At 39.4% G+C, this 17,514-nt stretch overlaps 1 protein-coding gene across 1 annotated transcript; it reads left to right on the forward strand.

The window, feature by feature from the left end:
* The first annotated feature begins 1,154 nt into the window (after window positions 1–1,154).
* On the forward strand, window positions 1,155–17,070 carry mfsd14ba (major facilitator superfamily domain containing 14Ba). The gene is made up of 12 exons (XM_058411983.1): window positions 1,155–1,438; window positions 2,943–3,041; window positions 3,131–3,193; window positions 3,274–3,401; window positions 4,815–4,929; window positions 5,047–5,265; window positions 7,324–7,437; window positions 8,220–8,291; window positions 9,495–9,607; window positions 10,156–10,253; window positions 10,426–10,580; window positions 12,532–17,070. The coding sequence occupies exons 1-12, from the start codon at window positions 1,340–1,342 to the stop codon at window positions 12,745–12,747; spliced, it is 1,491 nt and encodes a 496-aa protein (XP_058267966.1). The 5' UTR covers window positions 1,155–1,339; the 3' UTR covers window positions 12,748–17,070.
* The last annotated feature ends 444 nt before the right edge of the window (window positions 17,071–17,514 follow it).

Here is a 17,514-nt window from a genome sequence, read left to right on the forward strand (position 1 = left end):
GTTTACACAACCACAATCATCCAGTGTGATGATGCTGCCATCAAATTCTCACTGTGGAATGATAAAACATTGATGTGTTCCTCTGTCATTAGAACTAAACTAGAAGTGTGTGTGTGTGTGTGTGTGTAAAAAGAACTTCATTAAAAATGTTAAAAATGTTAAATGGTAAAAAATGTTAAAACATTAATATGATGAAAGGTTGTTTGAAGGTTCCAGCGTTGAAGGTTTATTAAATTTAAAAGGATAGTGCTAGGTGATTGCTCTGTCATCTCAGGTGGTTTCATATGGTGCTGTTTTAATGGCTAAAATGTAATTCCAAGTGGTTACTAGGGAGTTTCTAAGGCAGTTAAAACATTATCACAGGTGGTTGGTAGGGTGTTGCTAAGTAGTCGCTATAGGGCAGGTGGTTGAATGAGTGGTGCTTGGTGTCTGCTACTGGATTCCTGGTGGGTCATTAGTGGTTGCTATGGAGTACCAGGTAGTTGCTAGGGTGTTTCTATGCAGTTGCGATGTTATCCCAGGTGGTTGCCAGCAACGAAATAAAAGATCATATAAAAGATCATCATTATGGCTCAGATTCTCTTAAATAGTGTCACTGTTTAATAGCAATGACACTTTCACAGTGAGTTTGACTCACAGAATTAATCTATCAATGCCACAGTTGTTCACTGATTCTCAAACGTTATTCACAAGTGTGCTATTTTAAAAATCATTTTTCTTGCTATTTCTAATGCTACTACTTGCTATTTAAAAAACAAAATCTGTGACAAAGATGAAAAATATGTGACAACAAAAGAGTTGGGGTGGTACCTGAGGTGGCAGAGTTTATTTTAAGGGTGACTGCTGCCACCCTGTGCCAACCACGTGCCCACACCCATGCTGTTGTCATGCAGTAGGTTGTGATGACGGAAACAGAAAACAAAAAAACATTTTTTGGCGCTAAGAGTCATGTTTGGACGTAAAGAAAACAAGTAACTGGGAGGGGTTTTCGAGTGGGAGCTGAACTCAGATCAGCCGACAGGGCTGGCTGTGTACAAGCATTTCCTTTTCCACAAACCTGTTACTGATTCAGGAGCAGCTGTGGAGTGTTTCATTAAAATGGCCGCACGGTGGAGCTGTTTCTAATAATAATCCTCTCCACGGGGGGAAAGCCGGGATTAAAATAAACTGTACTTCCGCTGCTGAGCTAACGTTCCCGCAACATCTCCATTTTACAGCTGAACTAAAACGCACACTGTACATCTTTATAGAAGAGCCTACAGAGGCCAAACACGGAGGAATCCTGGAAGGAGCCGGAGGAGAGAAGATATGCACACAACATGGCTTTTATGTCTCTAATATGAGATGTGATGAGATGGCTCAGGCAGGGAAAGAACCGAAACGGACTAACCGTGTTGTGCTGGTCAAGAGAATAATAAAGAACGATGACAACAACCCGGTAAGCGAATATAACCATGTTTTATTAACCCTGTAAGACTATTTCATTAATGTTAGCTACTGACAAGCGAAGAAATTGTAATCTGTGATGTAACTAGTTAGCCTGATAGCTAGCCAGCTGTCTTAGCTGACGCGTTAGCCATTCCTACCCGTTTTACGACATATACCGCCTTCTTGGCTAATAAGCACCTGCAGAGCGCTGACAGAAATCGGACTTGTCCAATCAAAGGTGACTTACCATTGAACACTAGCCAATCATAGTAGAGGAGGCGGGATTTTCGGAATACGGATTGGGGGAAATACGCAGCTGATGTGTTTCCTCCAGCCTTACTAGCTGAAGCGCTAGCTAACTTGTAGTTATATTAAAAACCTATTGGATTAAATAACAGTTTCCCCATATATAGTTAAATTAGTGTGGCTGTTTAATAGCTAACGTTAAAATGGCACACTAGCACACAACTAGCCTGTTGGCTGATTTATTAGCTCTTTACTGTCACCATTTTGGACATTCGGTCAGGAAAACATTACTTCAGTATGGAGTAAAATGTTGTGTTATTACATAGATTTCATTATTTTGAGGCATTTGATACATATAATTATATTAGACAGTTTATTTTGCTGCCCACGCGCTTTATCATTGACAATAGTGCTAGCGGCACACTGGGTTACGTAACAGCAACAGCGACGCTTGATTCATCCTGTGGTCCTCTGGAACCGACTCCTTTTCTAATGAATCAGTTGAACCGATACCTTATTTATTCTTATACAATTCTAATGATAATGTTTCCTAATTTAATCTCGTATCCTTATGTTTGTGTCTTGTTGCACAAATTATTCACTGGCCATAATTTTTTTCTTTAGTAATGAATCAAATTCTTTATGAAAACACTATTTTTTTGTTTGATATTTAATATAATCACATCTTGTGAGTTCATCAGATTACACCTTGTCAGTGTGTGTGATTTTTTTTTGATAAATATGAACAGTAAACTACAGTGATGGGGAAATGAAAAGTAGGTTAATGTACCTAGTAATCATTTAAAAATCAATCACTTTGTGTCACAGTTGTATGATATCATTTAATACACTATTAGAATAATAATACACTATTACTATACACTATTATGTAATAATCATAATAGTACTGCAATATTTAGTAATGTGATTAAAGTGACATGAGTACCATGATATTTGTAGTTGTCTATTTGCATGATTAAACTGGTTAGTATGCCCTTACACGTTAGTATGAACATTTGTTTCTTCTCTTTGTGGTTTTTAATAAATCTACAGTCGTATTTTATTTCAGTGCTAGAAAACAGATACAGGGTTATACAATGTGTTTTTTAATGTGCATGTATATACACAAGAATTAGAAAAGCAGATCTCTGGAGTGGTCAAAATGTATTTTCTGCAATTGTCTAATTTTGTTAATCGTAACTACCAGCCGTTTAGTTGTTTTTAGCAATTCATCATTTCTTGTCTCTCTCTCTCTTTTTTTTTTTTAGATGCAGCAAGGAATCGGGAAGCCGAGTGTGTACCATGCAGTGGTGGTCATCTTTCTTGAGTTTTTTGCCTGGGGTTTGCTCACCACACCAATGCTTACTGTAAGTCTGTTTTCTTCCACTAATTGTCTTTCATCTCAGCCCTTGCTTCTTCCCGACACGTTACTGACAAGCTCCTGTTTTCGATTTAGGTGCTACACGAAACATTCCCCCAGCACACATTCCTGATGAACGGCCTCATTCAGGGAGTGAAGGTGAGGCTGAAGGGTGTGAATTATTTTTAGTGACTACCTCTGGCTAGTCTGTTGGCTTAAAGTGTGGTTTGTGTCTCCAGGGCTTGCTGTCTTTCATGAGCGCTCCATTAATCGGAGCGTTATCAGATGTCTGGGGCAGGAGATCTTTTCTGCTGGTGACTGTGTTTTTCACCTGCGCACCTATTCCTCTGATGAGACTCAGCCCCTGGTATGTCTCTCTCTCTCTCTCTCTCTCTCTCACTCACTCTCTCTATTTCTCTGTGTATGTTCTCAATTTCTTTTCTTTTCTCTATATTTTTTATTTCCTAATTTTTTCTGGACTGAATACATCATTGAGTCTTAAGGGAAACTCAGGCCTCTGCAATATGCAAAGCAGTGTTTGTACATTTTAATTTATTATTTTCTTTTATGAAGATGCTGTTCACCCTCATTTTTTATTCAGAATTATGGCAGAATCAAATCAAAGTTTCTGTAAGTCGTTGGATTTTGAACCCTCCACCATCCAGTCATAAATAATTCGACCCTCCAGGACTGTGCGATTTGGTGATCCAAAGAAGGATTTTCCACAGATTTGGGCCAAAACATGTCATGTGACATCACAACAGGCATTCAGCCGAAACCCTCTTCTGGTCACATGCGTTGACAATGAGTAGAGCTGTCAAAGTAATTACATGTGTGTCCTGGTATTGGTTTAGTAGAAGAATCCTGTGCTTGCAATTTCCCAAATATTAAGCAGGTTTCTTACACAAATTTCATCACAAATTTGATAGTCAAATTTCATCACAAATTTGATAGTCAAATTTCATCACAAATTTGATAGTCAAATTTCATCACAAATTTGATAGTCAAATCTCATCAGTCTGCAGCAAAATCATGCATTCATCACAAAAAACTCAGCGAAATCCTGGAGGGACTGAATCATTTTGCTCGTGTTTTAACAACCGTCAGACCGCTATGACCGTCTTCAACCATAACAGACGTCGCTATTCATAAGCTCCAAACCAACAGAGTGTCCGGTAGGCAGGTTGTGTTTTAAAGTGGTTAGTGGCGAGTCCCCCAGCACTATCATGTGACTGGAATCGAAAAAGTCTGCAGTTGGTTGATTTGTCAGTCAGATCGGCTTGTGGCTTTCAGACTAAACTTAAAATAATTGTCTGACATGTTTGACATTTTTTCCTTTATATTCTTAAATGAGTGGTATAATGGTGATCACAGTGATGAATTTCAGCATCATCCTGTAGTCTTAACTGTCATTTCAAATTTTTTGGAACTTCCTATGGTCACTGTTTTGAGAGGATTACACAGCTGTACAGAGAACAGTTCTAACCATCCTCAAGAATGTGGTACTAAATTGAATTAAAATACTACGTTTTTATCCTTCTTAGTTATTAAGGTCACAAGATGTTCCAAAATTGCTGCACCTACTGACAGTTAATACACTGATTATTTTTAGATACATAATATATCCTTTCAGTCAAGCAAATGAAATACCTTTTATTATAATTATTGTTTTACATCTTAATTTTACTTCAGTTTCTTGGTCATTTTTGCACTTTATCCATGTGTGTATACTCAGTTTGATATGTATTTAAATTTAAGGTTCTTTGTTTTGAATTTTCAGGTGGTACTTTGCCATGATCTCAGTGTCCGGGGCTTTCTCAGTCACCTTCTCGGTCATCTTTGCATATGTAGCAGACGTCACTGAGGAGCGGGAGAGGAGCACTGCATATGGACTCGTAAGCTACCATCTCAAACTCAACTATATTTACCCCATAATATCCTAATTGGATCATATGACTTAGTAAATCTAGCTGATTTGTTAACGCTGTAATTCTCCCTTGCTCTCCTTCTAGGTGTCCGCCACGTTCGCAGCAAGCCTGGTGACGAGCCCTGCAATCGGCGCTTACCTCTCTGCCAACTACGGGGATAACCTGGTGGTCTTGGTGGCTACGCTCATCGCCCTGGCAGATATCTGCTTCATCCTGCTGGCCGTCCCTGAGTCGCTGCCCGACAAGATGAGACTGAACACGTGGGGAGCGCCGATCTCCTGGGAGCAGGCTGATCCATTCGCTGTAAATCAGTAACTTTACTAGCATGCAATTTAGCAAAGTGATCACCTCGTGTAGTGTGTGTGCTGTACAAACTAACCAACTAGTAAGAACATTTCACATTATGTACAGTAAATATTAGGGATGCAACAATACAGTTAACACACGGTTCAATAAGCACCCCGGTTTTTTAACCATGGTTTTCGGTTCGGTTCTAATGGCTTGGCAAAGTAAAGTGTTTTTTCCATTATTCTTTGCTTAGGTGACAGGAACAGTCAGTTGCCATTCTCTTTATTTTACCTAATTGCAAAAATCAACTTGTCCACATTCATAGTGTACTGAAAATAGTGAGATGTAAAAAATAAATATATATAAAAAATGAACAGTGGCAGCTCACAGCACGTCAGCTTCATGAATTGCATGCACAATATTTGCGCAATATCTGTAGTTACTGGAAGTAACATGTTTGACCTCCTCAACTTTCATGTATTCACTGCATTTGTCTACTCTTCTGCCAAATTAGCGCTTGTATAACTTTCTTACAGGGGATAGGTTTGGAGTACGGCGCTCTTTATTTCCCAATCTGACATGTACTGAACAGTCACCGTGAGATAACTCTCAGTTGCCTGTGAACTCCAACTATCTGTTGTTAGATCAAGGCTTTGTGCTTTAGCCAATTCGTTTTCGATTTTGTTGCGCGTCTTTTCGTAGAGGTCGGGAATAACCTCGGTGCAAAAAAAAGTTTGTGATGGCGGGTCAAGCACTTTTATAAGGTGTCGAAAGCCTAGATCACCGAAAACGGCTGCAAATCTTTAGCAGTGAATACCCGTACTGCACCACTGAACTGGTCTCTCAGAACCGTTTGGGTATGAATGCTGGAAGGAATCAGCTAGGGACTGTTGCTTTTTGGATGACTGTGTTACCTCCTGTGCCATCCTGCTTCCAGGCAGTGATATTGCTGGGTCAGATGTGTGGTCATGTTGGAAGTATTTCCATTTGAGTATGTAACTCGTGTGTAACAGTGCTTGCACACAGTCATTTTTTTTGTTTACCGTTTCAGTTTTATCGGCAACATAGTCGACAACAAATCCGAAACCCACCACAGATATCTTTCTCGTACTTCTTCGTATTTCTGTCTCGCTTCACCGCTCTCCATGGTTAGAGTGTGAAATCTGACACCAACATTGCAAACATGGTTGAACGTCCCTATCTTTAGCGCTCACTGATTGGATATTTATCTGTTCATCTGTCTCGGCATGTAGACATACGGTACAGGCAAACACGAACAGCCAGAGTAATAAAACGCATGGCAATTATTTAAACGAAAAACCAAACAAAAACGTGATTCGAGCAGATATTCAGATTTAATTAGAGAGTACGTTAGAGGACATTAGCACTTTTTCTTTTTCTTAGCAAGTTTTTTTGTTGTATTAAAAGAAAAAGAGCCTGGTGAGGCAATGCTGGTAGCTACTATAACATAAGTGATGACCACATTAAATGTCGTTCTTTAATAAATTATTACCCACCACGCCATTAATTATTTTCCTGTAACAACACAGCATGTTGTGTTTTATTACACAACATTGCATGGTGTACAGCATTTCACAACATCTTGATTATTAAAAAACGTTCCCATTGTTCTCGTGCAGAGAAATCCAAACTTCTCCTGGATACAGAAAGATGATTTGAATTTCTTACAACCCCCCCCCCTTTTCTGTCATTGACCTCAGTGAGTGTTGAGCCATCACTCATGCTCAGAAGAGCAGCAGTCAACCTTAAATGCTCGTTTTTCCCCGGGAACTTTATGTTGGTTGTAGTCAGTAATACATGAGAAGAAAAAAATTCGCACAATAACCACAGTGATTCAGGCAGCCATTATGACTCTCATATAATCAATATTTGCAGATTAGCTTCGGCTTTATTGCTAATGGGCTGGCAGCCTCTTAAATGGCGTCTAGCTGTTAAAAATTTTAATTGGCTCTCCGAAACATGACGCACATCAGTGCCGTTTTCGTCACGGTCTCACCGAGAGATATTGAACCCGTTTTGATTGCTGGGTAATGATTTGTACTTTTGTTGCAGTCTCTGAGGAAAGTGGGCAAGGACACGACTGTGCTTCTCATCTGCATCACGGTGTTTCTGTCTTACTTACCCGAGGCTGGCCAGTACTCCAGCTTCTTCCTGTATTTACGACAGGTGAGTCTCAGTGTGATACTTGGATTGATCTATATAGTAGAACTTCCTGATGTGGTTTGGTGCTGTTGTATCTTATTGAATGGCGCAAGATATAACCATAGAACAAGTTTTACCTGTTGTGCCTTCTAAGAATGCATTTCTCATCACCATGGATATAAAGAGTGATTGTTTGACTTAACCCTTAGCTGTCTGTCTCTTTTGTTTTCTTTATTAGAATGTTACCATATTTCAAGCAATCTTGATCCAAAATGATACAAACACCACAGCGTAGTTAAACATCGGACTATTCGACTATTTTCTCTGACGAGCATTTGACTAGTGTCTTGGCTCTCGTGTCTACATCTAACATGTTCTGTAGAGTGATAGGAGCGCTTGTCCTCGCAATTAGATAACTGATTGCTTATGCTATTGCCTTCGACCGGCTTTCAGCATGAGGTTCTGAAAAAAGAAATCGCTATCTCTCTCTCACACACACATACACGCACACACATGCACACTCATTCACTTGCTCGCTCATGTGAATTAAGGGGTGTACATGGATTTTCAATGGCAGTATAGATTTTCACCCATTTCTTTCTTTTTTTTTTTTTTTTACTTTTTATTAAAGCTTGAATCTGATCTCGACTACATTTTTCAATTCAAATAGATTTTCCTTTACCCACCTTATATCTTACGGGAACAACACAGGCTATTATTTGTCAAAAGGAGTTTGTCTTGATATTCCCTGAGAGCACTGATACAGTTCTGCGTCTCTCCATCTCTCTTGTTTCTTTATATCACAGGTCATTAACTTCTCACCCACTACAATCGCCGTGTTCATCGGAGTGGTGGGGATCCTCTCCATCGTGGCCCAGGTACTTAAATGACGAGACTTCTGTGTGTGTGTGTGTGTGTGTGTGTGAAGGATTTTGTGCTGTCTCATTGTTTGAGAAAGTCACTCTTTAATAAGCTGTAGTGGTAATTGAATCGTGTTCACTGATAGCCCAATATCGTACAAGGTAAACTTTGACTCAGCCAGCAGACAAAAGCCATTTTTATAAGATTGGAGTGTCGGAGCTGAGTGATGGCACATGGGCGGAAATCTATTTGAATACGCCGATCTGGGAACACTGCCCTTTTTGAAGAACATCGCTCAGTCATTGGAGAGCTGCTGAAGCGTGCCTGTAAATGAAGCGACAGTGACACTGGCAATGAAACAAACTGACAGAGTGGTATTAAAGTTGTGCTGATAAACGCACACACGCATCCACACTCCTGCTGCGGTTGTCCGGGTTGTGCAGCGGAACACGTTAATATTAAAGCACATCATCTTACATCGCTAGGCATTTTTTTCCCCCACAGCACTGCATAAAACAGAACCTGTGGAACAAATGCCGATTTTTATTAGACGTCTGTGTTTTGCAAGCCCTACACAAAGTGTCGCAGGGTTTAATGTACCTGATTTATAGCCTTGTAAAATCTTTTTTCTTTTGTTCTCAAACTACTGTGCCTTGTATAAGTATTCACCCCCCTGTTTATACATTAGGTAGTGTTACACCCTGGAACAGAAAATAAACTTTATCGACATTAAAATAATTTCTAAGCATTATAACCTGATCATATCCCAGAATTTTGTCCAATTCTGGGTCACAAGATCCAGATCTATTTATAAGGATTGCATAACACTTTAACTGCACACAAGTGGCCTACATTCAGCAGTTATGTGACTTATTTAAGGGGGTAAATACTTATGCAGACACAACCATAATGTTTGTTGTTTTTATGCACGAGATACTGATTTGTGTCGTCTCCTAGTGCAATATTGTTTCAGCTTGCTACACTCCGACATGTAAAGGTTGAAGGGGGGGGGGGGGTGAATATTTATGCTCAGCACTGTATTTGCAACTTCATTTCAAATCCAAACTTGCATTACTTCAGTTCTAAATCTGAAACCTCCTAAATAATGTATAACTAATGATTTTCACTGCTGTCTCTAGTGAAAATATTAACACCGAGCTAAGCACCTGTGAGCTTCCACAGTTGGTTTAAACTGTCGTTTGCTCTTGACCTCCTGACAGACGCTTTTTCTCACGCTGCTAATGAGAACCATTGGGAACAAGAACACGGTTCTGCTGGGCCTTGGATTCCAGATCCTACAGCTGGCGTGGTACGGCTTTGGATCAGAACCATGGTGAGTGAGTCACACATACACTGTTAGAGGCTCACATAAACCACAAATTCCAGTCATGATTTCTTCTCATTGGTTAATGCAACAATTTCTGATATTATCATCATTACATCAGATTCATTCAGGTACATGTTACACAGTAACTGAGTCCTCTAATTATTTCTGTCACAAGGCTTGTAGCTTCTGAAATTTTTTTTTACTGTGTATGTTGAAATGCATGTTTATAATCCAATTGTTGTCTAATTTTAGCAAGGAGTAGATTATTTATTTGTTCACTTAAACAACATCGTCTTAGATGATGTCAGCTGTAACGCAGCAGGACACAAAAGCTGAAAATCATCATGTTTGAGGCAAAACATAAATCACAATGCTTGTGACACTTTAAACACCTCTGTGATTTTACAATTCTGTATTGATTTTTTTCTGGAAACGTATTGTGTGTGTTGTGTGCTCATCTGTGTTAACTCGGACTGAAGGTTGCATATTCAGAGCATGAAGGGTGACCGGCGCTTTCCACTTTGTGCCTGATGTGTGCTTGTGTAACTGTGTAGGATGATGTGGGCAGCTGGAGCCGTGGCAGCCATGTCCAGCATCACCTTTCCTGCAGTGAGTGCACTCGTATCTCGCAGCGCCGATCCAGACCAACAAGGTGCGTCCATGCTTCTTAGCCATGTCGTTTTCACTTATTAAAAAGAACATTCGAGCTAGCACATTTTTTATTGCATCACAGCTTTGAATGGAATAAAATGGAGGCTGAGGAACAGAAGTTATTTAGATTGATAGTAGGATTAAGCATACTCATTAGCTTGCTTTTCCTGTAGGGCTAGTGCAGGGAATGATCACAGGCATCCGAGGCCTGTGTAACGGCCTGGGTCCGGCGCTCTACGGCTTCATCTTTTTCCTCTTCGATGTGGAGCTGAGTGGAATTGCACCAATCCAGACGGACTACAACATCCCTCTTCAGACTCCCAATGAGGTGAGTGCTTGCCAGACCTTTCATGAAAACTCCAGATTCACACACGTTCACGAAAACACCACAGCAAAGGATAAACAAACAGCGTGTAGATGGATATGAAGTGTAAATTTTGTCTTTCATAGCCTCACACATGCTACACATAGCCACTTATAGCCCCACACATGCTAATATTTTTAGCCGCTGAGGTTTAATAGAAGTGGACAAATCAAAGTTGTCCGCCAACCAAATAAAAAGTCCAGCATGAGGACATTCTTGTTGCCCTCAAACCTAATAACAAAGAGTAGGGTTGTGTTTTTTCTTTCTCTAGTTGTAGACGCTGGACCTAGACACGAAATCTGCTTTTCCGAGGACTGCTTTGTCCTGGCCTGGTCCAAATATAGGCCAAGGACAGATGGTCACTGTATTAGCCAACCTTCACGAACACACCTCAGTTTCTGTTGAAAGGCTTATAGTACAGAGCTTCAACAACAGCAAAAAAAACTTTTGGCCGGAATCCAGCAGTCAATCTTTACCTCACCTTTAAGTTACTTATATAGCAGATAGTGTATAATTATGCATGTGAGTAGGTTTAAATTTACACTGAACTCTGATCTTTGATGATTTATGCTGCAAGTGCTGACCAGTCTTGTGATGTTGAACTCTTTTAAACCCTCTTCTTTCTAGCAGCGAGCAGTCCTGTGTACTTCACTCATAATAATTCACTGATGCTTGTATGAGGACGTGAGTGGGAAGCGTGAAATTGCTAACATTTGCTGGCATGCCCACCCATGTCTAGCGTTACTATTTTATTAGCCATCCCAGAGCTTTTTCCTCATGTTGAGTTTCGTAAACGTCAAGCGTCGACTTGGTCAGGACGCGAGGTACAATAAAAACTCGCTGAGCATTTTAGAATTATATTGGAATCTGATGTTTGTCTCATTTGGTGTTCAGTGCAATAAGACACAAAAAATGTGTTAACATCATAATACACTATGCAGAATGTCTCGTGTGCTGGTGTTTCATCTCGATGAGATGTCTTACTCGTCATCACTGTTCAGATTAATCATAAATCCAGCCAAGAAAGCAAACCCTCTCACAGATAAGCAAAAGTCCTAGTTAGAAATGACGTTCCTGTTTCTGACATTAATTACATTGATTGGTGTAACTGAGTGGTTTAGTGATTTAACGTGTTTGACTCACACCTCCAGGGTTATACACAGCTGTCCATGTGTTTGGTCTCACAGGTTCAAATGACAAACACAAATAGAAACCTACACCACATGGAGGCTGTGCTACAAGATCATCAGTTCACTATTGTGTAGGGATTAACGCCTTTAGTTCGAAGGATCGTCCTGAAAATCTCACGCCTTTTGGATCCTTGTTTGAGAATTTAGTACCGCTTAAACTTTTTGACTGTGACTCAGATTCTTTGATTTCCTTGATTTTGAAAATTTGATTTCCTGACAATCACACTTTTTTTTTTTGTCAGTGTTTCCACACACCTCCGCCTTCCTGATTTGGAAAAGATTAATTGAATTAATTAATGTGAATTAATTCAGCTATGACCAAAAGAAAATTCTATCGTCAGCCATTGAGAGATGTGTAAAAACATTTTATAATTATAGTGTATAATATTTGCGTGTATGTGTTTTAAAAAAAAAAGTTAAAGAGCAGCTAAATGACTGTTTCAAGGGTTGTGAACAAGAATGTCAATAAAGGAGTATGATTTATTTGAACAAAACAAATATGCTAAGCTATATGCTAATAGCTTGGGCACAAATATTTTTTTGACAATATTTAATGTTAATAACCAAAAAAATGTTAATGTTAATAACCAAAAAAAAATCCTGGCCCCATTGCAATAACGTTATCGTAAGCACGAAAGTGGTTGTGTGTAAGTCTTGATGCCCGTGTCAATCAGCCGTCTGTGTCATCACTAAAACCGACAGTTTTTCTGATTTTTGTTTGCCAGCGGGTGGCGATACCAGGCCCTCCCTTCCTGCTGGGTGCATGCACGGTGCTGGCAGCCTTCATCGTGGCACTGTTCATCCCAGAACGGCCGACAGCGGGTGCCAAGACGTGCCAGGAGCTGAAGAGAAGCGGCAGCCTGACGGGAGCGCACGCCAACACACCGCTTCCGGGCAGCGACGAGGACTTCGAGCCTCTTCTGGAGGACAGCACTGTGTGACTGTGTGACCGTCAAACTTTCCTCCAGCCCTCGGAGAAAGAGAGAAAAAAAAAAACAAAACGAGTGAGCAAAAGCCCCCGCAAAGCCTCCCAGAAGAATTTGTTTTCTTTTTTCTTTTTAATTAGGTTTTGTATTTTGTTTTAATATTAACACGGTTTGTTGTTGAAATCTTTTGTTTAAATCTTGAATTTTGAACCAAGGTTTTCCATGCAACATTTCTTTAAAATTTTATTATTATTATTATTTTTTTTACTCTATTTTGCAACAGCAAAAAGGGCTCGGATGTGCTGTAGCAGAAATGGAGTGAAACCTTGCAGTGGGGCACATGGAAAACTTAGCGCTTTGTGTTTCTAGATGCAACGTTGAGTCAGGTTTAATGGGCAAAGTGCAGTAATGTGAATTGCTTGACTTTAGACTTTATAGATCCTTAAGTTTACCGTGTTTAACGAAAACGCTCAGATGGTTTTTAAGCGATTGACTATAGATCTCTGTATAGCTGTTTCTACGTAGATTTGTCATCTTTTGGATTCAGAGCCATGAGATTACCTGCGGTCAGTGACGAGATTGTGATTGTTTTTGTTGTCGTTGCGTTTTTTTTTTTTTTTTTGTGTTACCAAGCCTTAAAGCTACATATCCAGTGAAGTATGACTGTAGGAATTTAATGCATTATTTATTGACACAGACAAGTTTTATTGTGCAGCGTCTTGGGATGTCATCAGAGCCACATCCTTCACTTGACGTGTCTTTTACATTGACGGTGTTACGCTGAAGTTAAAAGATAAGAAGGATGGTGCTAACAGAGGTACTGACCATGACGCAGTTACTGTGAGGCGCTGGTCAGTTTATTTTATCGCTTTTTGGGAGGGTAAAAGTTTCTATGCAGGAGTTTTGATCATTTAACCCTATTTTTTTTTTTATTTCAGTTTATTTAAGTTTGCTTTAAAAGCCATTTTGCGTGAAATATGATTTTTTTTAAAAACAATATTGTTTTTATACTTTTGCAGGAAAGTTTTGTGTGTGTGTGTGTGTGTGTGCGTGTGTATTGTGGGTGGGTGGGAGTCCAAAATGTATACAGAAAAAAAAAAAGAAAATTCTGCACGCTGTTTGTTTACTTAAAAAAAAAAAAAAAAAAAAAAAAAAGTTCTACAACTATTTTGGAACCGCATGCAGATTTTTCTTTCATTCTCATTTTCTTTTCCTCCAGAACCTCTCCATGAGCCCATAGATGTGCACAACATGAGCTCGTTCTCAGTCTTAGCGCATCTAAAAAAAAAAAAAAAAAAACTGAAATAATTCCATGAAAGTGTCACCAGCTACCTCTTTTTTTCCCTTTTCTTTTCCTGAGGTTCTGAAGATTCCAAGTTTAACATTTCCTGCTACAGCCATCCTCTTTCTCCTTCTCCTCCTCTCTTTACCCAGGGTAAAATTGAAAACCTCATAATGATTTTTTTTCCCCCTCCCTTAGAAACAACCTATGTTAACAAACCGTATTTTCAAAGGGCACTTTTGAGATACACACATTCCATTTGCCCACAAACAAAGAGCTTTAAGAGCATTTGCAATTAGTAGTGAGCACTACAGACAGATTTCGAGCACGCTATGGGGACAAATGTGATGCTGTTTCGATTTTACAAGGTATTGATTGCACCTCTGTTTCCGGGTTAGATGTTTAACAGTTAAAGGTTTAGTAGGCAAATAAAAAAACCCGAAGAAGGCGTTCGTTTATATTTGGATGAACTTCCTCTCAGTCATTTTATAACCACGCCCTCTAACACTGCGCACATCCTCTTAAATCATGTCGAGGAGAATTTTGCACATTTACAGAGTCGTAGAACTTGGCTTTCAAGCCAACATGAACCGGCGAAAGTTTTTGGGGCAGAGCTTAGCATAAAAAGCTGGGAATAGAGGCGGGCTCAAATATTCAACTCCACCCATTTAACGTTAGAGACCTATATATATATATATTTTTTTTTTAAATCTTACCTAATGCATGTTTTACCCACTAAACATCACTCAATGTCCTTAAAGTGACAATTTCTTGTTGAATATGCAAATCTAGTGTAAACAACAAACCAAATAAACGTTAGGTTTACTACTCAGCATGACACAACACTCCAACACACTGAATAAATACCTCTCTATTCATTGTTAGTAGTTACAGAAATAAACAGCGTTTATTTATTCATTTATTTCCTGAATCTAAAATAACCAGGGCATTTTACGTTTTGTATGCACAAACCTTTTTTGTGTGCGTGAACACAGCAGGCAGCTCGGATGTGACGCTTTTTCTATTTCTGGATCTTTACTAATCATATATCACCTTATTATTAATAATAATAATAATAATAATAATAATACGTTCTGAAAATATGGATGCTTTTATTTTGTATATATGGATGTTATGCGTCATTAAAGGCAATGATTTGTACTAATTTTACCTGCAGTAGCTTGCGTTATACAGTTAATAAGCGATTCAGTGCAGCCATAAACATCAGTACAAACAGAAATAGACCTGAATGTTATTTTTATCTTTATAACTCTCCGATCTGATTAGTGACTGAACGATGGCTCAACTCGTGTCCTTTAGTCTCGCCTCGTGTCCCAAGCACTAATGCTGCAATTAACGTCTCTTCATAATGTCTCTATGCATATTTAATGAGGGGTCCTATATAACAGGATCGAATGTTTTTCTTCCATTTATGGGCATCAATTACAGGTGTGATCAGGGAACTAAGGAAACGTCATCACACGTGCAACATGATCATGATCGGCCAATTGGTTGGATTTGTTGCTTTGCTGTTGTTAAAGGGTTACGGGTTGAGAGTACACGAAAAATGGAAAGGCACAAAATTTTTGCGTGCACGAATGAATTTTTCTTTCTTTCTTTTATGGCATCACCGAAATTTTAAGTAATTTATACGTTCACAGGACCATACCTTATTTTAAATGAACAGCTGGTCTAGCAGATCATCAGTCATAACCGCTCACTACTACTTGCAACATCTCTCTCTCTCTCTCTCTGTCTCTCTTTCTGTCTGTCTCCCCTCTCTTTGACACCCCAGTTCTCCATCCAGATTGCAGATGAATGAAGTGTACTGTTTTTATGCATTCCAACCTTCCATATGGAGGTTTTGCTGGTCATATATATCGCCGGCTACTTCTCATCCATCCGCATGTCACTAGGAGATGACACAGGAACCTAACACCTCTTTTCCCCTTCTCTCACTCCTTCCTCATTTGATGGTCCTTTTCTAGCATTCCAGCCTCCTCTCCTTTCATCCCAACTTGCTGTCATCATTACAGCCCAGACAGCTTTTTTCCAGATTCGCATCATGTGTCCCCTGCCCACAAGGAATGTGTCCATGCATGGGTTCTAACACCACGTACAGACGGCAGAACAGGACTGCTTCCCGGTTCCGGTTTTAACACACCCTCAAATATATATATTATATATAAATATACAAATGGCTGGACAAAGCTCAATTAAGGAAAGCAATAATCTATTTCATCTATCAAACACTTCCGATTTGAGTTTTATCATCAGCATTACATTAGTAACTATCCACATGCCATACATGACACGTAGTTAGCTAGCGAGTTCCTGAGCTAATTTAACTCCAAGTGGCCACTAATTATACTTGACGAGGGTGTGTTGAAAGTGTTACTGGAACGTGGAGTAGTGCACATGATTTATCTGTAACCCCACCCCCCTTCCCCCAGAAAAGATTGCATCGAAGCATCGACGTCCAACTATTAGTAAATTGCCGTGTCGTGATGGGCATGCGTGGACGGTCTGTGGTGCACAGCCTGTACCAGTTATTCTGACCATGTAACATAAAAAAATAAATAAACAGACAGTAATATTCTATATATAAGTATTTTAAGGTTGTAAAATATTGTACATGTACTGACTAGTGTTAACGGAATATATTGTTGCTAGAACTCGCTATATTTTTGGACCCGCATACGAACCGTACAAATTATTCTATGAATTCAGCCAGTCTGAGGAAAACGTTCCCCAGACGGCTCATTTCACCAGCTCTGGCCTAAATCCAGCTTTTCAAGTCAAGAGACTGCAGAGGCGGCCCTGAACGCCAGCTGTCTCCAGTATTTGTGTAAAGATCTCTGCAACTTTCTCGTCTTTTCGAGAGAGAAAGCGCACAACCGTGCCTGAAGTGTAAAACCATGTGCAGACCTGCAAAAGGAGTGTAAATACCATGTACTGCTTCAAGTGCTGATACAGCAACTTTCTCTATCTATTAGTCATGTCTTGGTGGTATATGTGGAGTAAATGTGGAATAAAACGGAGGTTATGAATAGCAAGGAATTGTATCGAGTGGTTTGTTTTGCATCCTTAGTCCACCAGGGGGTGCTGTGGTGATAGTTATTTATTTTTTATTTATTTTGTATTTCTTCACACCAGATGTTATAAAAGTAACCAAAATAACTTAACATTTTAATCAGGTAAAAATTAAAATGAAAAAGGAATTGCTCCTTTTCGATAAGTACTAAGTGATGGGAATAAATCTCATTCTCACTTGGACATCTGTTCATATGTAGACTTTTTAGTGATAAATCGACTCCTCGGTTGCTGTCGGATGGTTAAGAAATATAATGAGTATCATGTAGAGATATTTAAATTCAATGTATTGATCCACCCTCAAATGTTTCAGTTGTTCAAGGGAAAAAACAGACTTAAATACTGTAACATAATTTAACTTCACGCTCCTGTGATGATGCTTGCACACAATAGTCAGGTCTGTGCAC

This window comes from Hemibagrus wyckioides, linkage group LG16, assembly GCF_019097595.1.
Source record: "Hemibagrus wyckioides isolate EC202008001 linkage group LG16, SWU_Hwy_1.0, whole genome shotgun sequence".
NCBI classification, from domain to species: domain Eukaryota; kingdom Metazoa; phylum Chordata; class Actinopteri; order Siluriformes; family Bagridae; genus Hemibagrus; species Hemibagrus wyckioides.

What these genes read in the sequence shown, in the direction of transcription:
- mfsd14ba (XM_058411983.1), top strand. Translation starts at nt 1,340, where the DNA reads ATGAGATGTGATGAGATGGCTCAGGCAGGGAAAGAACCGAAACGGACT. An exon ending in GGAGCACTGCATATGGACTC is followed by an intron (nt 4,930 to 5,046) that starts GTAAGCTACCAT and finishes CTCTCCTTCTAG; the next exon opens with GTGTCCGCCACGTTCGCAGC. An exon ending in GGCTTTGGATCAGAACCATG is followed by an intron (nt 9,608 to 10,155) that starts GTGAGTGAGTCA and finishes GTAACTGTGTAG; the next exon opens with GATGATGTGGGCAGCTGGAG.